The following is a 22,569-nucleotide window of genomic DNA, read 5'->3' as shown; positions in this document are numbered from 1 at the left end:
CTGATATAGGAAGTACACTCATCACTGTCTTAATCAGCCATATTCCAGTTACTAAATCAGATTTGATTTGATATTCCAGGACTGATGAAGTGTGTGCAGCCTGCACAAGAAACAAATCCAAGCTCATGCATTTCATGCAACTTTTTTCAAATCATCATTAGAGTCGCATCATGCAGCCTTAGAATGTATAAAAAATATAAACATATAGCCCAACGTTTGTATCACAACTAAAGTTGCAGAAATAACTCTTAAGTTAAGTATATAGGAGGACCGGTTTCTTTGTTAACCGTTCAACACAGAATAGCCGCATGTGCACACTTCCTTGGAAATCGTTTGGAGAAAATATCCTTTCTATTTATTCTATTATGTTCAATTGTATTCTTCATATAAAATAATAAAAAATAATGCCACGGAATTCTAAGCAAATCTTGTCTGCTAAATGAACTAGTGTAGCCCACAGCCATTTGGCATAGCCATATCAGGGCCTAACATAAGGACAACTCAGAGTATGCTATTCTGTTCTTCTGAAATAGAATACATTTTCTTCATATCATGTTTCTTTAGACCTGTCTAAAATGAATAATGGATTTATTGTGTTATATGTAGGCTAGATTTATTAGCTTTTTTTATGTAGATGTTCCAAAGGTCTGTATCAGTGGCTTGTAGGCTATGCGTGGAAGCCAGGAGATGCTAAACGTTTTTATGTTAATTGTTTGTCAATTACTGTGAAACCGGCAGTTGTTTGCTTGACAATCACCAGCTGACAAAATTTCATGACCGCCACAGCCCTAGTCCCAACATACATTTCTTAGATGTCAAAGTGGTAAATCTCAAAATGTTGGGTGACTTAAATACTGAGTGTGTTTTCCCCAGCAGAAGGCATAAAACATTTATGGTCTGTGAGCAAAAAGTCAGACAAGGGGAGCTGCTGTAAACCTGAAAGCACTAGTAGAGATAGTAAGATGTTACTGTATCAAGGCAAGCCCCATAGTAGACTGCTGTCTTGGAACCAGTATTAGACCTGCTATTGAACGTCAAATGTGGAAACTGGAAACGTTGATACTGAACTGCACAGTTTATAGGTGAAGGGAAACGGGAGAGGACATAATCTTCTTTTTATAAATGTTTCTATTATGTATTATGTAGGCGCACGGTCTCTGATCCTGAGGGCTTGTTTGGCTTTTCAGCTCACACTGCAGTGGCCAAATGCCTTGGGGTTCTACTTCTTAGTAATATTTAAAAGTCAAAGCTTGGCCTTATATGTTAAGGAACAGCATATGATTGGTGTTGGATTCCGAAATGGTGTGCCTTTATGGGTTGTTAGATACAGTACTTAGCCTATGCCCTATGTTCACCTGAAATAAATAATTCAGACAGAATGCTGATACTTTTGTTACAATATTTGGTGTGTGCAGTTGCCAAACATAAAGGCATTTAGTTTATGTTCTTATTATGCTCAGTTTGGATCTAACACATATCCCGGATTCTACGCACACAGCCTGGATTTTATACACATGCCCCTCAGTGTATCCGTAAGCTCTCTCTGATGGTTTCAACTTTTGGCAGATGTATTTGTGGGAGTAAACCACCCAAGGGATCTAACATCTCTAACCCCTGCATTTGCTCAGTTCTGCCCAGTTTGACTGCACAGAAAACCCATTAGGCTGTCTCAAGTCCAGCATTCTCAGTTCTGCTTAAGGGCACTGAAATATTATCTTCTATTAGAAGACAGTAAGAAAAAAAAGTGGGGGGAAAAATATAGACCTTAAAGTGGTATAATTGAAAAAGATAGTTATGAGATAATCAGCTATATGAAAGCATTATTAATCTTAATCAAAGGGTCATATTAAAGTCCCGGCATTAATGCCTCTAAGAGGAATTGATTTGGGGATGGATGGATAGGCTGGGTGCTATTTAACTCCAATAGATGATGTGTGTAATCTATGAATACAGTAAAGGGTAATGTGATGAGCAGTCATCCTACTGGTAATGAGACTATGTTGTGTAGTCACAGTGTAGTAGAGGTAGTTCATCAAGGTTCACTTGCACTTGGAGAGTACCTGCTGGAGATCTCAAGACCAATGTTCGCACAAACAGATAGACAATAGCGAAGTGGGCAAACACACCCATGAGTTATATTCACGACCTAGGTTCCTGACCCGGTCAGGGGAATTGGGAATTAGATTCCCAAGCTAACTGTAGAGTTAGAGTAAAGCAAACTGTAAGTCAGTTCTTTGAGACTACTTCAACCCACCTGAGTGAAATGAAGTGCATCACTGCTGTCCCCTTGGGCAATATACAATATCAAAAGTTAAAGTAGAAGAGTTCACTCACCTAACATGACTGTCTTGCTCCTGTGTTTCTCTCACAGGGTACTCCAGCCAGTCTGGTGCGTTACAGAGTGGACGAGGACCAATCACCTTACAGCGGTAGCATCTTTGACGTGGAGAAGGGGTCTGGGAGGGTCATCACCAGGGTCAACCTCAACGAACAGCCCAGCGTCACCTTCAAGGTAGGATGATGATGATGATGATAATGATGATGATGGATGATCACCCCCACTTACACATACCCAAAATAGACATCACTCATACAATTACACTTGACACATTTGTACAGTACAGTTGGACTTTAAGATCTAATGCAGACCAGTGGGTCAGAAAGGTACACAGATTAAACTAATACATATTCTGTTTCTAGAACATTTGCACAATACCTCCATCTCAGTCATCATAAACAAAATAAACTCACTAAAATATAATCTCCTCTGATACTATGTGAGTATTTTTTTTCTTTTCTTTTCTTATTTAAATAATGTGTACACTACCAGTCCAAAGTTTGGACACACCTACTCATTCAAGGGTTTTTCTTTATTTTTACTATTTTCTACATTGTAGAATAATAGTGAAGACATCAAAACTATGAAATAACACATATGGAATCATGTAGTAACCAAAAAAGTGTTAAACAAATAAACATATATTTTATCTTTGAGATTCTTCAAAGTAGCCACCCTTTGCCTTGATGACAGCTTTGCACACTCTTGGCATTGTCTCTACGAGCTTCACCTGGAATGCTTTTCCAACAGTCTTGAAGGAGTTCCCACATATGCTGAGCACTTGTTGGCTGCTTTTCCTTCACTCTGCGGTCCAAGTCATCCCAAACCATCTCAATTGGGTTGAGGTCGGGTGATTGTGGAGGACAGGTCATCCGATGCAGCACTCCATCACTGTCCTTCTTGGTCAAATAGCCCTTACACGGCCTGGAGGTGTATTGTGTCATTGTCCTGTTGAAAAACAAATGATAGTCCCACTAAGCGCAAACCAGATGGGATGACGTATCGCTGCAGAATGCTGTGGTAGCCATGCTGGTTAATTGTGCCTTGAATTCTAAATAAATCACTGACAGTGTCACCAGCAAAGCACCATCACACCTCCTCCTCCATGCTTCATGGTGGGAACCACACATGCGGAGATCATCCGTTCACCTACTCTGTGTCTCACAAAGACACCGCAGTTGGAACCAAAAATCTCTCATTTGGACTCATCAGACCACAGGACAGATTTCCGCCGGTTTAATGTCCATTGCTTGTGTTTCTTGGCCCAAGGAAGTATCTTCTTATTGGTGTCCTTTAGTAGTGGTTTCTTTGCAGCAATTCGACCATGAAGGCCTGATTCACGCAGTCTCCTCTGAACAGTTGATGTTGACATGTATCTGTTACTTCAACTCTGTGAAGCATTTATTTGGGGTGCAATTTCTGAGGCTGGTATCTCTAATGAACTTATCCTCTGCAGCAGAGGTAACTCTGGGTCTTCCTCTCCTGTGTCGGTCCTCATGAGAGCCAGTTTCATCATAGCGCTTGATGGTTTTTGCGACTGCACTTGAAGAAACGTTCAAAGTTCTTGAAATTTTCCGTATTGTACTCCTGAGTGGCGCAGTGGTCTAAGGCAATGCATCGCAGTGCTAACTGTGTCACTAGAGATCCTGGTTCGAATCCAGGCTCTGTCGCAGCCGGCCGCGACCAGGAGACTCATGGGCGGCGCACAATTGGCCCAGCGTCGTCCAGGGTAGGGGAGGGAATGGCCGGCAGGGATGTAGCTCAGTTGATAGAGCATGGCGTTTGCAACGCCAGGGTTGCGGGTTCGATTCCCACGGGGGGCCAGTATAAAAAAACATGTATTCACTAACTGTAAGTCGCTCTGGATAAGAGCGTCTGCTAAATGACTAAAATGTAAATGTATATGTAAATGACTGACCTTCATGTCTTAAAGTAATGGTGGACTGTCATTTCTCTTTGCTTATTTGAGCTGTTCTTGCCATAATATGGACATAAGTATGGCTATTTTCTGTATACCAACCCTACCTTGTCACAACACAACTGATTTGCTCAAACGCATTAAGAAGGAAAGAAATTCCACAAATTAACTTTTAACAATGCACACATGTTAATTGAAATGCATTCCAGGTGACTACCTCATGAAGCTGGTTGAGAGAATGCCAAGAGTGTGCAAAGTTGTCATCAAGTCAAAGGGTGGCTACTTTGAAGAATCTCAAATATCAAATATATTTGTTTAACACTTTTTTGGTTACTACATGATTCCATATGTGTTATTTCATAGTTTTGATGTCTTCACTATTATTCTACAATGTCGAAAATAGTAAAAATAAAGAAAAACCATTGAATGAGTAGGTGTGTCCAAACTTTTGACTGGTACTGTATATATCTTTTTTTTATGTGAGTCTTTCTTAATGTACACATGCACAGTACAGATGCACCTTTCCTCGCATACTGTACAGAAATAATGTACATTGTCTGTGCACTTTATTATTCGTTCTAATTGGTCAAAAGGGTGCACATATTGAGCTAATGGACAGACTCTTTCTGGAACCTTCTCACAATACTTTATCGTCTCCTTATTCATCAGGCCATTACACAGACTCCACCTGTGACTAAATCAAGATGTGCCTGCATATTAAGTTCCTGACGTTATACTCCCACAGAAGGTCATCTGAGTGTATGTGGAGTTGACCTCAGCTCAGTGTAACCTTGGCAGCGAACACTAGGAGCATGTTGCTGAAGGATATTAGGTTGTAATAAAGACAGACTCTCTCTCTCTCGCTCTGTCTCTGTCTCGCTTTCTGTCTCTGTCTCGTCTCTCCGGTCTAAGAATGTTGGGTCGATAGATTCACACACTCTCTCTGGATGGGTTGGAGCTTGGTTCCCAGACCTGTTTGTGCCCTTTCCAACTTCTCTGTTATTCATTGTCATGCATGCAGAAACAGAAGGCGACCAGGTTTGATTCAAGAGGAAATCAGTAATGTGTGTGTGTGTGTGCTCTCAGTTGGTGGTGATAGCCTTTGACGATGGAGAGCCAGTGAAGGAGAACCAGACCCTGGTGGAGATCACTGTCCTCCAACCCTCCAGGATCCCCATCTTCACTGAGGAGGAGTACAGGTAACACACACACATGCACTTACACACACACGCACACACACTTGAATATGACGATATATACATCTTACTTATATACAGCTCATTACTCAAAGCTGCAAGCAGGGTTGGGTAGGTTACTTTCTAAGTGTAATCCGTTACAGTCCAAAATTGTAATCAGTAACGTAACTTTTGGATTACCCAAACTCAGTAATGTAATCTGATTACTTTCCATTACTTTTGGATTACTTTCCCTTTAAGAGGCATTAGAAGAAGACACAAAGGATCCATCCCCAAAAAATGTATATGTTTTATTGTCACATACACTGGATAGGTCCAGTGAAATGTGTTGTTTTACCGGATCAGCCATAGTAGTACAGCGTCCCTAAAGCAAATTAGGGTTAAATGCCTTGCTCAAGGGCACATCGACAGATTTTTCACTTTGTCGGCTCGGGTATCCGAACCAGAAACCTTTCAGTTACTGGGCTAATGCTTTAACCGCTAGGCTACCTGCCGCCCTACGTATTTGATGTGTCATCATAGTCATTTCTGACTTGTGGTCGGACTCGCTCAGGCAACTTAAACTTGCGCCTTTTTTTCAATGCTGCATTGAATGTCATTGAGAAAACAGAAAAGTGTCCTTTCTGAATTTAAAAGTAATCCAAGAAGTACGTTTTTCAAATGTATCTGTAATCTGATTACAATATTTTTGTTGATAACGTGATTGATTACGGTTAGTTGATTTGTAATCAGATTACATGTAAATTATTACATGTAATCAGTTACTCCCCAATCCTGGCTGCTGGATAGGTTTATCTGGTGTTGAGCAGAAACGCAACAACACCTCAACACACACAAACACACCTTACACACCAGATCACATCCTCCCTCCCTCACCAGGCCTTGGTAAATATTAAAAACAATTTAAATAATGCATCCGCCAGCTGCAATTACATTTTGTTTGGCCCTGAGTTTACTATCTATTATTCAAAGCAGTTATTATTGTGTGATTACATTAGCCCATGCTTGTGTCTCATCTGGGGTGATGTACACAATGTGAGAAGATGTATACAAATGTGTGAAGACAAGGTGAAGACAAGGGTTTGTAAGATACCAGCATTCTGAGTTCATGTTTTAAAGCTCTATTTTATTCACATGCAGACTATATAATGAGTAGTATAAATATTAAGGAGTGCTCGGAGCCAGAGGCTGCTGCTGATCATTAGTACAGTAAACCACAACATTTGTTTTTCTTGTTTCTTGGAGGGCAAAGCAGAGCTTCCCCTGAGTTTATTAAGAGAGTAGTTTAGCCAGATTACATTTTTAATTAGTTGAACTGGAAGGATAGCGGTGGACGGGGATCAAATCTATACTCATGACTTCTCTAGCAGGGCTGGATCGGAGCGAGGCACAGCCCAGCCTGAGTTTGCCGTATTGATATGTTGAAGGAGGGATTCGTATATGTATTTTTTATTATTATTAGCATTGTGGCTGGAGCAGCATTGAGAAAGTCTTGGTTTTGATTAGAATCTCTGTCAGTGAGATACACATAGGGCTGTGGCGGTCACAACATTTTGTCAAGCCGGTGATTGTGAAGCAGATAACTGTCAGTCTCACGGTAATTGACCGTTAATTAACATAAACACATTTAGCATCTCCTGGCTTCCACACATAGCCTACAAGCCACTGATGCAGACCTTTGGAATATCTACATTTTAAGACGTCTAATAAATCCATGTAATATAGCCTACACCTTCACAATAAATCCATTATTCATTTTAGACAGGTCTAAAGAAGCATGAAATGAAGAAAATGTAGTCTACTTCAGAAGAACAGAATAGCATACTCTGAGTTGTCCTTATGTTAGGCCCTGATCTGGCTATGCCATATGGCTGTGGGATACACTAGTTCATCTAGCAGACAAGATTTGCTTAACATTTCGTGGAATTATTTTCTATTATTTTATAGTATGAAGAATACAATCGAACAAAGCTGAATAAAATATAAATCTTTTCTCCAAACGATTTGAGGGAGTGCGCACATGCGGCTATTCTGTGTTGAGCGGTTAACAAAGAAACAGGTACTCCTATTTGCTTCATTTAGAGTTATTAATGTAACTTTAGTTGTTATACAAATGTTGGGCTATATGTTTTGATTTTGAATACATTGTAAGGCTGCATGATGCGACTCTAATGATGATTTGACAAAAGTTGCTTGAAAGTCATGTGCTCTGCTCTGTTTTTTTGCACAGGCTGTACACTCTTCCTTAGTCTCTCATTCACAATTTGACAAGCACTTCATAATGCCTCGAATTCCACGGCGGCATCCCCTTTGTGGCCGTAATGCACCATAAAAAGATCCATGCCTTTTGCGGCCAGTGGCCGTTGTGCCGTTGGCCCGGAGTGCTGCGTTGTACCCTTCTCTCTGAGTGCTGCGGCGCTCCTAAGCACCTCTCACACACATGGCTCTCCATCACCTGATTGGGTCTTTCGCACAGGCTACAAGTGAAGACAGACACATCGGAGACACAACTGCGCGCGTCCTTATCCAATTCCGAGGTGCATATTGAAGATATTGGAAGAACTGTCCACATTTACTTTTCGTCAGCCAACAAGATGAGTAGGCCTAACGAACAGCAAAAGCCCTAGCCTATGTCTACTATCCCCCATAGTACAAAAGTCGACCTATTCTATTCTGTGCGAGAAATAAATATTTCAAACATAGTCTGGGAAAGTTGTGGGATGCAATAGATCCCAAATTAATACAACCACTAGCATTAAAAAACATTTTTTAAGCAATGTGGCTGACGCAACAGATCAGAACGTTTAGCTTAAAATGTTGATCAACTATTAGACTATTTCTTCACATTATAAGCGCAGCAATGTGCAAATGGCAGTAGGCTATAAGCACAAATGTTCCATTAGCGGGAAAACACCATTATCAATAGTGACCGCAAATGTGATTTTGCATGTAATGCTTTTATTATAAAGGTGCATTTTTATGGTGACAATTATCTTTCCCAAACTTGAAACTCACGCGCTGCTTATGTATGCCAGTTAGGCTCTAAACCCCTTGTAAAGCGGATTAATGTGCTTAATTTTAAGAAGTTATTTGGCCACTTTAGTTGTGATACAAACATTATCAAAACATATCGGCCTATAGGCTAGGCTACATGAGGTGTGCGACTATAATTCGAAAAAGTCGCAAACAAAAAGGCTGTTTCTTATGCTGGGCATCATTTTACAGGTGATAATATATCATTCACAAGTGATAGGCTAATATTGTCACCCATCAGACTATTCTTGATTTAATCTTGTCTTTACATATACTAAATAATATATGTGTGAAATTTGTTTTGATTTAGAATGGACCATTATCATGCACCTGTCTCGAAACAGGGGCAGCGGAAAAAAGACATGTCATCTATGCACTTAAATAGCGAATGGTGGACACTTTTCCCGTGGTTCATTTTCATGCCAACCAGGTAGGCTATACTCATGTTGTAAAGATAAGCAATGTGCTTAATATTAGGAAAGTTGAGAAATAAATATAGTAGGCCCAGCCTATAGAAAGCTGATGGGATCCTCCTCTTTTTAGTAGAGGACATCATTCTGTTTTCTCGCGCAATTGCATAGCCTATAGAAATGTTTCGCAACATGAGCTCATGAGCTCTCATGAAGTGTTTGATTAGATTTTCAAAAACATTTGCATTGATGTCAGAGTGATTAGAGGGACAATAGAGTGCTGAGTACCAGACAGTTAGCAAGTTTGGTAGGCTACTAATGACCATCAGCAGCATCAGAGCTTGGAGAAGCCTAATTACCGTGACTAAACTGTCAGGTGGAATTTGACTGCCTTCATGATGGTCACCGCAACAGCCCTAGATACACCAACTCTGACATTCATCCCAAAAAAATGTGTATGATAATATTGAACAGCAGGTGGTGTTAGCTGTGAGGTACCAGTCAGTGTATTATGTCTCCTACTGTCCCTCAGAGTCCCTTGGAGCTTATTAAGTCAAGCTTGTTAGCGGCAAATTGATTTCTAACTGTCAAGGCATAGAATCATGGCAAAATGTGTAATTTCTAATAGAGTTCAATATGCCTTTACACATTAGGGAGAGCTTTTCATAAGGTCAGCTCAGCCTGTCAAGCTGCTGTTTTGTGCTCACTTTACAGTAATTGCTTGTTCTTGTGTAAACTGTATGTCAGAATGTGCTGCCTGTGTGTGTGTGTGTGTGTGTGTCTGTCTGTTGCTGTGTCCTATGTTTATAACTTCATGCATACACTATTAGGAATGTATCTGTGTGTGTTCTGTTTCTTTTCCCGTGCTCATGTTCTCTCTATTCCAGGCATTATCCTATGATTGATCAATGCAATACACATTCCCAGCGGTGTGTCTGATGAAGGGCCTTAGATTAGCTTGTGAATGAGTGTGATGTCCTACACAAGCACAGAAGGTTAGGATGACTGGCACGGCACTCTGTAGGGTGTAGCATTGACGATGCTTACCATCCACAGTGGCAGCCCCAACATAAATGATGACCCATAAAACCATTAGCCAGGTGCTCGCTCTTCCCTGCTGTACAGGAGCGCACCAAGAGGGCCTCCAATCTGGTCTTCACCCCCCTACTGGACAATAGAGTGCTCCATCTTTCCTCCTCGCTTCATCTTCCTCTCTCTAAGGAACCCTCACAACACAAATCATGCTCTACACGTTCACAGAAGATGCTGTTTGTCTAACCAAAGCCTGTTAGTGGTAGCAACAATCAGGAAGGCTGTGCGTACAGGTCCACAACACACAATTAAAACAGCTCTATGGGGATTTGGCTGGCTTAATGCTTTCTTTCAGGGTTTTATTGTTAGTCCCCTCCATCTGTTTTGGGGAGGTGAACATTCCCAGTCATGGTTGGAGAAAACAAATGGCACGTACAGTATAGTAGTCTGCTGTAGCGCATTGTGCCTTGGCTTGTATTGTTGAAATTCTGAGCACCAGTTTGTTTGTTTGTAATACGCATCTAGTATTAATTACAGAAGTCTTACAACAATTAGGCTACACCATCTGAAATGATATACCGTGTAGAGTTGAAAAATGGGCAGATTCATTCATTTTATACTCAAGTTTAAATAACACTGAAATGCATGAATAGTACATTTATATTTATTTAATGTGTTAATGTTATGATGTTGATGTATGATATAATGTTGAGTAGGACATTTTTGTTGTACATTCATAAATTACATCATGTTTGTATTCAAATCATATTCAAATGAAACATAGATACAATTTACTAGGAAAACAAGTTAATAGGCTTATATAAACAAGGGCCCATTGTAAGAACAATTATTCCTGTTTGAAACATTTCACTTAATCACAATGATGGCCTTTAGATTGAACTCACAAACACAACCCTGTGGGGAAGTTTTTAGCACTGGGCACCAGGGACAGCAATTCATTTACTTTCCCCAGCATGTCTGACTAAGCCGGAAATCCCTACTGTACGCTATGGTGGGATGCTACTTTACTTTACTGGCCCCATGTAGCAGACCTTCAGCCTAAAAGCATCTTTCCCTTATGCCTGCTGCTTATCTCCCCCAGCACTTCGCCTGAGTTGAGGGTTGAGGGTTGAGAGCTGCTGGCTGGGGATGGATCCTCTAAATCACAGGACACTAAGCCTCGCCACTTCTCACTTTGTCATTTTAATGATCATAGCAATTACAGCCTCTCTGCTCTACTAGCTTCTCTCTCTCTCTCTCTCTCTCTCTCTCTCTCTCTCTCTCTCTCTCTCTCTCTCTCTCTCTCTCTCTCTCTCTCTCTCTCTCTCTCTCTCTCTCTCTCTCTCTCTCTCTCTCTCTCTCTCTCTCTCTCTCTCTCTCTCTCTCATCTTCTTGCCTCCTCCATCTGTCTCTCTGTCCCTCTCGTACCTGACTCATTTTGTCCTTTCTACCTTTCTACTCCCCTTTTCTCTCTCACCTAAGCGGATGCAGTCGCAGAGTTGTAGTTTATTAAACATTTATGAATCATGTCTTACCCTTACATCAAGCTAAATCACTGAACCTTGCTTATCAATTACAAATGTTTGTTTCCATGCACTGTGCTCGAAGCCTCTTGTTGATATGATAATTGTGTTTTGACAGTATAATATAGCCAGACACGATGTACAAATTACAAAAACATTAATTGGATCAAACTTGTTCTATGCAAGAGGATAATGCTGTCTAAGTCTACAGTGCCTACGGAAATTATTCAGACCCCTTGACTTTTTCCACATTTTGTTAGGTTAAGGCCTTATTCTAAAACTAATTAAATATTTTTTTCCCCTCATTAATCTACACACAATACTGTATAATGACAAAGCGAAAACATGTTTTATAAATTTTTTGCAAATGTACAAAAAACAAAAACAGAAATACCTTATTTACATAAGTATTCAGACCCTTTGCTATGAGACTCGAAATTAAGCTCAAGTGCATCCTTTTTCCTTTGATCATCCTTGAGATGTTTCTGCAACTTGATTGGAGTCCACTTGTGGTAAATGCAATTGATTGGACATGATTTGGAAAGGCACACACCTGTCTATATAAGGTCCCACAGTTGACAGTGCATGTCAGACCAAAACCAAGCCATGTGGTCGAAGCATGGTGAAGCATGGTGGTGGCAGCATCATGCTGTGGGGATGTTTTTCAGCGGCAGGGACTGATAGACTAGTCAGGATCGAGGGAAAGATGAACGGAGCAAAGTACAGTGAGATTCTTGATGAAAACCTGCTCCAGAGCGCTCAGGACCTCAGACTGGGGTGTAGGTTCACCTTCCAACAGGACAATGGCCCTAAGCACACAGCCAAGACAACGCACACAGCCAAGACAACGCAGGAGTGGCTTCCGGACAAGTCTCTGAATGTCCTTGAGTGGCCTAGCCAGAGCCCAGACTTGAACCCGATCGAACATCTCTGGAGAGACCTGAAAATAGCTGTGCAGTGACGCTCCCCATCAAACATGACAGAACTTGAGAGGATCTGCGGAGAAGAATGGGTGAAACTCCCCAAATACAGGTGTACCAAGCTTGTAGCGTTATACCCAAGAAGACTCAAGGATGTAATCGCTGCCAAAGGTGCTTCAACAAAGTAATAATTAAAGGGTCTGAATACTTACGTAAATGTAATATTTCAGCTTTTATTATTGTTTTTTTTGTTTTTCTACACCTGTTTCTACTTTGTCATTATGGGGTATTGTGTGTAGATTGATGAGAAAAAATATCAATTTTAGAATAAAGCTGTGGCGTAACAAAATTTGGAAAAAGTCAAGGGGTCTGAATACTTTCCGAATGCACTGTATGTGCTTATAATAGCCCCATCCCAAACTTGAGCCAAAAGCAGAAGCTCTTTTAGACCAACTCAAGCCCGTAGCATATGACTTGTTCTTTAGTCAGTTCAGTCCTTTGCTGAGTTCTAAGAGAATTGTCCCTAGATGGGCATGCTAGAATGGACATTGTCTGTTATCAGCAACCTCACATGAGCAAAACCATGAGCGGTTTGTTATTTATTTGTTCTATTGGTTCTATCAAGGGTTAGGGATAGGGGTAATGGATCCTTTGTCCCTTTTGGCATGTGGCTGTTCTAAGACGGACCTTTAAGACTGCGGACCTGTCTTTCTCTCTGGCTGACGACACTCTGACTCTCTCCTGTGATATTCGCATGCAGCCCAGCGGGCCACTGAACAACACCCCACCACAGCACATTATTGAGTCAGCTTCTTAGACATGCTGTTAGCATAGCAGACCAAGGTAGCTAGTGCTGTCCATATCAAGTATTACTACAGGAAAAACCTTGTCAAACAACCAGCTCTGCCAACTGCACTGGTAATGAGAGAATTAGCAGCGCTATGTCAACAATTAGGATGTAACATTTGTTTTCTACTTCAGAAACGCAGCAGCATCTCCCTGTTTAAATGTGGCTATCCAAACAGGCTTTGAGAAAAAGTACAGCTGACTTTGTTAGGAACTGTTGCTCATAATGTAAAAGGAATTGCCAAAGAAAAACTGTTCAGTTGATTTCAAATAGAGAAACCTGTTGGCTTAAGTAGAATGGGCTCTACCCCTCAACCTTTCATGCACAGCACAAGTTATTGTTACACCACTTATAGAGATGATCTGCATCAGTCTTGCATATCAGTTCAATAACACACCAATAATTCGTTTGATCCCTGGTTGTCATAACAGACTGCTGTCTCTGGATTTTGATATGTGTACTGTAATGTGCTCGCCCACACACTTAAACGCTCACTCAAACTCTGTCCTCTGTCTTACACTCTAGCCTTCTTTCTCCTATTTTCTTTCTAAAACAGACATGAACACGTGGGCATACACAGCAGGCTACACACACACACACACCACCCACACACCACCCACACACACACACACACAATAGGCTACACACACATTCACAGTAAAGGATAATCCATGGCCGTACATAATGTATTATTTTATTTGTACCTGCAGTTTATGTTTGATATTCTACTGAAGACTTAAAAGTGCTGTCCTTTACCTCACCCTGCAAAGCAGACAGGCATCTTATGTCAGTCATACTGTATACAGGCGCTAAGTAGCAGACGCTGCTCATATCACGCTGTCCACAGAAGGTCAATGCCATACTGACAAACCTTTACAAAAACCTTTCTCTGGTTCTGTACTTCCGTAAAAGAGGTGATGGTAGCCGACTATATAATCATTCAAAAATATATTATCTGTGTGTGTGTGTGTGTGTGTATTAGGTTTAGGGGGTTAGGGAAATTAGGATTTTGAATGGGAATAATTTTTCGATCCCCAAAAATTCAAGAAAATTCAAGAAAAAAAGCTATACTGTATGTCTGTGTGTCCATGAGTGCATGCATGCTAGATAGTCCTGTCATCAGCCATGGAGGATGGCATTTGTCTGTCTACAAGGCACCGCGGGCAGGTTAAGACAAACAACCAAGTCACAGCCAGCCACAGTATCCCTCCATTTGACAGAGAGGCCTCCCCATGTGTGTTAAATGAGCCAGTGAAACATGATCCACAGGATGGGATACAATATGCTGTCCTCTGCATGCTGACCCTTGCCTTGCACTATACTTTGAGAAGGGGGCAATAGGCTCATGTTCTTTGGTGGATTTCTGAGACATTTGTTTGGACAGCCTTGACTGTTAAATCGCCTTACCAAGTTTGTGAGTCAGCAAAATAAACACCATTCTGTGCTAATATCGGCTAGCTTTGCGTTGGACTATGTCTGCACTGACACTGCACTTTTCTCTGTAGGCCTGAAGGAGGAGATTTGGAAAAGTGTTAATTCGGATGTACATAGGGGAAATACCAAGTCCAATTGCAATTGATTGAAATAGAAGCCCGAAAAAGTGTATTAGTTTAGAGTTAACACTAGAATGGCTGGGCCTCGACGAGTACCAATAGCCGCTCTTGGGCGTCTATTTTATTACACAAAGAAGTCCATTAATATTTGTTTAAGAAACATTATGGTTCTAAGAAAATGTATTTCAAAAGAACAGAATAGCATATTTTGAGTTTAATTATGTTACTAGTCTAGTCTGTTATTAGTAGCCTAGACTATATACAGTGCCTTGCAAAAGTATTCATCCCCCTTGGCGTTTTTCCTATTTTGTTACATTACAACCTGTAATTTAAATTGATTTTTATTTGGATTACATGTAATGGACATACACAAAATAGTCCAAATTGGTGAAGTGAAATGAAAAAAATGACTTCAAAAAAGTATAAAAAATAAATAACAGAAAATTGGTGCGTGCATATGTATTCACCCCCTTTGCTATGAAGCCCCTAAATAAGATCTGGTGCAACCAATTACCTTCAGAAGTCACATAATTAGTTAATTAAAATCCACCTGTGCGCAATCTAAGTGTCACATGATCTGTCACATGATCTCAGTATATATACACCTGTTCTGAAAAGCCCCAGAGTCTGCAACACCACTAAGCAAGGGGCACCACAAAGCAAGCGGCACCATGAAGACCAAGGAGCTCTCCAAACAGGTCAGGGACAAAGTTGAGGAGAAGTACAGATCAGGGTTGGGTTATAAAAAAATATCCAAAACTTTGAACATCACACAGAGCACCATTAAATCCATTATTAAAAAATTAAAATAATATGGCACCACAACAAACCTGCCAAAAGAGTGCCACCCACCAAAACTCACGGACCAGGCAAGGAGGGCATTAATCAGAGAGGCAACAAAGAGACCAAAGATAACCCTGAAGGAGAAGCAAAGCTCCACAGCGGAGATTGGAGTATCTGTCCATAAGACACAAGATGCCCTACAGATGCTCATACTATCAACAAACTATATGTTGATAAGCAACTGCTTGCTAAGGTTACAGTTAAATTAAGGGCTAGGATTAGGGTTAGGTTAGTATATAGTTAGTTGAAATGTTACTGATAGTCTGAAGATAGAGCATCTACAGATGGACTACAGACTATCAAAATAAAGTGTTACCCAAACTGTTGCTGAGTGTTACGAGTGCTCACGTGTGGAATGTGTGGAACAGCGGTTGTTCTACCAAACAGAGCCCATTTTTGGCAAATGTAGGTGTGCTAGAAAGCTTACAATCTGCTCTTTCTGATAATGTATAGAAATCAAAACATCTGACCTGGATGAACCTCTGGATTTGGAAAAGTCGCTTTTTGATAAATAAAACAATTAAAAAGCAGAGATGTTACAATTGCTTATTCACATGACGTTCAAAAGAAGTACAGTGCATTCGGAAAGTATTCAGACCCCTTCCCTTTTTCCACATTTTGTTACATTACAGCCTTATTCTAAAATGGATGGAGAAAAGAAAATCCTCATCAATCTACACACAATACCCCATAATGACAAAGCAAAAACAGGTTTTTAGAAATGTTTGCAAATGTATTTCAAATAAAAAACTGAAACACATTATTTACATAAATATTCAGACCCTTGGATATGAGACTCGAACTTGAGCTCAGGTGCACCCTGTTTCCATTGATCATCCTTGAGATGTTTCTACAACTTGATTGGAGTCCGCCTGTGCTAAATTCAGTTGATTGGACATGATTTGGAAAGGCACACACCTGTCAATATAAGGTCCCACAGTTGATAGTGTATGTCAGTGTAAAAACCAAGCCATGAGGTCGAAGGAATTGTCCGTAGATCTCCGAGACAGGATTGTGTCGAGACACAGATCTGGGGAAGGGTACCAAAAAATGTCTGCAGCATTGACGGTCTCCAAGAGCACAGTGGCCTCCATCATTCTTAAATGGATGAAGTTTGGAACCACCATGACTCTTCCTAGAGCTTGCCACCCGGCCAAACTGAGCAATCGGGGGAGAAAGGCCTTGGTCAGGTAGATGACCAAGAACCCGATGGTCACTGACAGAGCTCCAGAATTCCTCTGTGGAGATGGGAGAACCTTCCAGAAGGACAACCATCTCTGCAGCACTCCACCAATGACAGCCGCTTGGAGTTTGCCAAAAGGCAGTCTAAAGACTCTCAGACCATGAGTAACAAGATGTATTTATGTAAACGGAATAAACTCTGGACTTGGTTGTTTTACCTCCTGCTCCTGACTCCTTCATTCACAGCTCATCACAGTAACAAAATGTGGAAAAAGTCAAGGGGTCTGAATACTTTCCGAATGCACTCTAGGTTGTGGTTCTAGTGTGAACACAGAAAATACAAGTAATTGTGTTAATATTGTGTTTACAGTGAGGGAAACAAGTATTTGATCCCCTGCTAATTTTGTACGTTTGCTCACTGACGAAGAAATGATCAGTCTATAATTTTAATGGTAGGTTTATTTGAACAGTGAGAGACAGAATAACAACAACAAAATCCAGAAAAACGCATGTCAAAAATGTTATAAATTGATTTGCATTTTAATTAGGGAAATAAGTATTTTACCCCCGCTCAATCAGAAAGATTTCTGGCTCCCAGGTGTCTTTTATACAGGTAACGAGTTGAGATTAAGAGCATACTCTTAAAGGGAGTGCTCCTAATCTCATTTTGTTACCTGTATAAAAGACACCTGTCCACAGAAGCAATCAATCAATCAGATTCCAAACTCTCCACCATGGCCAAGACCAAAGAGCTCTCCAAGGATGTCAGGGACAAAATTGTAGACCTACACAAGGCTGGAATGGGCTACAAGACCATCGCCAAGCATCTTGGTGAGAAGGTGACAACAGTTGGTGCGATTATTCGCAAATGGAAGAAACACAAAATAACTGTCAATCTCCCTCGGCCTGGGGCTCCATGCAAGATCTCACCTCGTGGAGTTTCAATGATCATGAGAACGGTGAGGAATCAGCTCAGAACTACACGGGAGGATCTTGTCAATGATCTCAAGGCAGCTGGGACCATAGTCACCAAGAAAACAATTGGTAACACACTACGCCGTGAAGGACTGAAATCCTGCAGCGCCCGCAAGGTCCCCCTGCTCAAGAAAGCACATATACAGGGCCGTCTGAAGTTTGCCAATTAACATCTGAATGATTCAGAGGAGAACTGGGTGAAAGTGTTGTCGTCAGATGAGACCAAAATCGAGCTCTTTGGCATCAACTCAACTCGCCGTGTTTGGAGGAGGAGGAATGCTGCCTATGACCCCAAGAACACCATCCCCACCGTCAAACATGGAGGTGTAAACATTATGCTTTGGGGGTGTTTTTCTGCTAAGGGGACAGGACAAATTCACCGCATCAAAGGGACGATGGACGGCGCCATGTACCGTCAAATCTTTTTTATTTTTTTTATTTTTTTTACCGTCAAATCTTGGGTGAGAACCTCCTTCCCTCAGCCAGGGCATTGAAAATGGGTCATGGATGGGTATTCCAGCATGACATTGACCCAAAACACACAGCCAAGGCAACAAAGGAGTGGCTCAAGAAGAAGCACATTAAGGTCCTGGAGTGGCCTAGCCAGTCTCCAGACCTTAATCCCATAGAAAATCTGTGGAGGGAGCTGAAGGTTCGAGTTGCCAAACGTCAGGCTCGAAACCTTAATGACTTGGAGAAGATATGCAAAGAGGAGTGGGACAAAATCTCTCCTGAGATGTGTGCAAACCTGGTGGCCAACTACAAGAAAAGTCTGACCTCTGTGATTGGGTTTTGCCACCAAGTACTAAGTCATGTTTAGCAGAGGGGTCAAACACTTATTTCCCTAATTAAAATGCAAATCAATTTATAAATTTTTTGACATGCGTTTTTCTGGATTTTGTTGTTGTTATTCTGTCTCTCACTGTTCAAATAAACCTACCATTAAAATTATAGACTGATCATGTCTTTGTCAGTTGGCAAACGTACAAAATCAGCAGGGGATTAAATACTTTTTTCCCTCACTGTAAATGAAAGATGGTGGCGTTTTAATCAGTTGTCCTGTGAGGCCTCTAATACAGCCCACACATTATTTCTAAAAATGAGAAAATTGTACCAGGAAATGTGTGGAGTAGCATTAAGGTGTTTTTGATATTCTGAGACTTCATACACCAGAATTAATGCCATTCAGTCTGTCTCACTTCACAAAACCTCAACTGCTCTTTTTGTAATTGTGGTATTAGGGGAACTGCTATTGGCATGCTCGTTTGGAGTGGCAATATTTGCCCTCCACTGCCATTGTAAATGACTGCTAAATATAAATACCACACACACACACACACACACACACACACACACACACACACATGCACACACACACATGCACACAGCATGTCAGTCACCCAGAATGTTGTTTTGGGGCTGTGTTTGTAGTAGGTCATGTTCTGAACACCATTGAGAGTGTGGAGGCTGACTCTTGGTGACCTGCTCCAATGTTCAACTGTCATGTGACGTTATGCTTCAAAGAGCCAGATCAAGGCTGACACTTATCAGCATGCAGCGTGTACACTCATGTACACACACAAACACACACACATTCACGCAAGCGCATATACACACACACACACGTGCTCACATACATGCCTCTTTTATATATGAATGCCTTTCGATATTCTCCAGCTGACAGGCAACAACAACACAACATCTTTCCCGGCTTTTAGTCCGCTCTGCCATTATGATTCAGACAAACTAGGGGGAAAATAAAACCAATCCTGTTGCTTTTCACAATGGAGTTGACTTGACTTTCTACGTAATGGATTGCTGTATAATAATATGTCTCTCAGTGCACCGTTTTTCAAAAAACTATTGGATCTTAAAACCCTAAATGTTTTGGGGATCAGCTCCCATCGATGTCTCCCTCCTCATTCCTCTCCATCTCTCTCTTCCTCTCTAAATATTACCTTTAATTTTGAAAGTTTTCTATTCAGTCCCTTTTATTTTATTCATTTTATTTTATTTAACCTTTATTTAACTAGGCAATTCAGTTAAGAACAAATTATTATTTACAATGACGGCCTACCAAAAGGCCTCCTGCCCTCGTCCTGCGGGGACGAGGGCTGGGATTAAACATAAAAAATACAATAAAAATATAGGACAAAACACACATTACGACAAGAGAGACACCACAACACTACATAAAGAGAGACCTAAGACAACGACATAGCATGGCAGCAACACAACATGACAACAACATGGCAGCAACACAACATGACAACAACATGGTAGCAACACAACATGGCAGCAGCACAACATGGTAGCAGCACAAAACATGGTACAAACATTATTGGGCACAGACAACAGCACAAAGGGCAAGAAGGTAGAAACAACAATACATCATGCGAAGTAGCCACAACTGTCAGTAAGAGTGGCCATGATTGAGTCTTTGAATGAAGAGATGGAGATAAAACTGTCCAGTTTGAGTGTTTTTTGCAGCTCGTTCCAGTCGCTAGCTGCAGCGAACTGAAAAGAGGAGCGACCCAGGGATGTGTGTGTTTTGGAGACCTTTAACAGAATGTGACTGGCAGAACGGGTGTTGTATATGGAGGATGAGGGCTGCAGTACGTATCTCAGATAGGGGGGAGTGATGCCTAAGAGGGTTTTATAAATAAGCATCAACCAGTGGGTCTTGTGACGGGTATACAGAGATGACCAGTTTACAGAGGAGTATAGAGTGCAGTGATGTGTCCTATAAGGAGCATTGGTGGCAAATCTGATGGCCGAATGGTAAAGAACATCTAGCTGCTCGAGAGCACCCTTACCTGCCGATCTATAAATTACGTCTCCGTAACCTAGCATTGGTAGGATGGTAATCTGAATCAGGGTTAGTTTGGCAGCTGGGGTGAAAGAGGCACGATTACGATAGAGGAAACCAAGTCTAGATTTAACCTTAGCCTGCAGCTTTGATATGTGCTGAGAGAAGGACAGTGTACCGTATAGCCATACTCCCAAGTACTTGTATGAGGTGACTACCCCAAGCTCTAAACCCTCAGAGGTAGTAATCACACTGGTGGGGAGAGAGGCATTCTTCTTACCAAACCACATGACCTTTGTTTTGGAGGTGTTCAGAACAAGGTTAAGGGCAGAGAAAGCTTGTTGGACACTAAGAAAGCTTTGTTGTAAAGCGTTTAACACAAAATCCTGGGAGGGGCCAGCTGAATATAAAACTGTATCATCAGCATATAAATGGATGAGAGAGCTTCCTACCGCCTGAGCTATGTTGTTGATGTAAATTGAGAAGAGCGTGGGGCCTAGGATCGAGCCTTGGGGTACTCCCTTGGTGACAGGCAGTGGCTGAGACAGCAGATGTTCTGACTTTATACACTGCACTCTTTGAGAGAGGTAGTTAGCAAACCAGGCCAAAGACCCCTCTGAGACGCCAATACTCATTAGCTGGCCCACAAGAATAGAATGTTCTACCGTATCAAAGCTTTGGCCAAGTCAATAAAAATAGCAGCACAACATTGCTTAGAATCAAGGGCAATGGTGACATCATTTAGGACCTTTAAGTTTGCAGTGACACATCCATAACCTGAGCGGAAACCAGATTGCATACCAGGGAGAATACTATAGACATCAAGAAAGCCAGTCAGTTGATTATTGACAAGTTTTTCCAACACTTTCGATAAACAGGGCAAAATAGAAATTGGCCTATAACAGTTAGGATCAGCTTGATCTCTCCCTTTAAATAAAGGAAGCACCGTGGCTGCCTTCGAAGCAATGGAAACCTCCCCAGAGAAGAGAGACGGGTTAAAAATGATGATGGGGCAGCAACCTTAAAGAAGAAAGGGTCTAAACCATCTGACCCAGATGGTTTTTTGGGGGTCAAGTTTAAGGAGGTCCTTTAGCACCTCATACTCAGTGACCGCCTGCAGGGAGCAACTTTATGGCTGGGCAGGGGAAAAAGAGGGGGGAGCATCGGGGCTAGTCTCATTAGAAGGGGTGGGAGATGAGGAAATGTTTGACTGGAAAGGAGGCATGTCTGAGTCAAATACAGTGGCTTGCGAAACTATTCATCCCCCTTGGCATTTTTCCTATTTTGTTGCCTTACAACCTGGAATTAAAATGGATTTTTGGGGGGTTTGTATCATTTGATTTACACAACATGCCTACCACTTTGAAGATGCAAAATATTTTTTATTGTGATTCAAACACGAAATAAAACAAAAAAACTGAAAACTTGAGCGTGCATAACTATTCACCCCCCCCAAAGTCAATACTTTGTAGAGCCACCTTTTGCAGCATTTACAGCTGCAAGTCTCTTGGGGTATTTCTCTACAAGCTTGGCACATCTAGCCACTGGAATTTTTGCTCATTCTTCAAGGCAAAACTGCTCCAGCTCTTTCAAGTTGGATGGGTTATGCTGGTGTACAGCAATCTTTAAGTCATACCACAGATTCTCAATTGGATTGAGGTCTTTGCTTCGACTAGGCCATTCCAAGACATTTAAATATTTCCCCTTAAACCACTTGAGTGTTGCTTTAGCAGTATGCTTAGGGTCATTGTCCTGCTGGAAGGTGAACCTCCCAGTCTCAAATCTCTGTAAGACTGAAACAGGTTTCCCTCAAGAATTTCCCTGTATTCCTTCAGTTCTGACCAGTTTCCCAGTTCCTGCCGATGAAAAACATCCCCACAGCATGATGCTGCCACCACCATACTTCACTGTAGAGATGGTGTTCTCGGGGTGATGAGAGGTGTTGGGTTTGCGCCAGACATCGCGTTTTCCTTGATGACCAAAAAGCTCA

The 22,569-nt window shown here is 41.4% G+C and overlaps 1 protein-coding gene across 1 annotated transcript in view; it reads left to right on the top strand.

The window, feature by feature from the left end:
* LOC311110814 (protocadherin-15-like) overlaps positions 1–22,569 on the top strand; it is a gene marked incomplete at both ends in the record, with an annotated part of 245,784 nt that overhangs the window by 158,205 nt on the left and 65,010 nt on the right. Inside the window, 2 exons of the mRNA XM_084153381.1 lie at positions 2,372–2,512; positions 5,343–5,455. Coding sequence (XP_084009507.1) covers positions 2,372–2,512; positions 5,343–5,455 — 254 coding nt within the window. The remainder of the gene's footprint in view (positions 1–2,371; positions 2,513–5,342; positions 5,456–22,569) is intronic.

Source organism: Coregonus lavaretus (assembly GCF_964263955.1).
Source record: "Coregonus lavaretus genome assembly, chromosome: 36".
Lineage (NCBI taxonomy): Eukaryota > Metazoa > Chordata > Actinopteri > Salmoniformes > Salmonidae > Coregonus > Coregonus lavaretus.
Note: the sequence above shows the minus strand (reverse complement) of the source record. Positions and strands in the feature narration are given on the sequence as shown.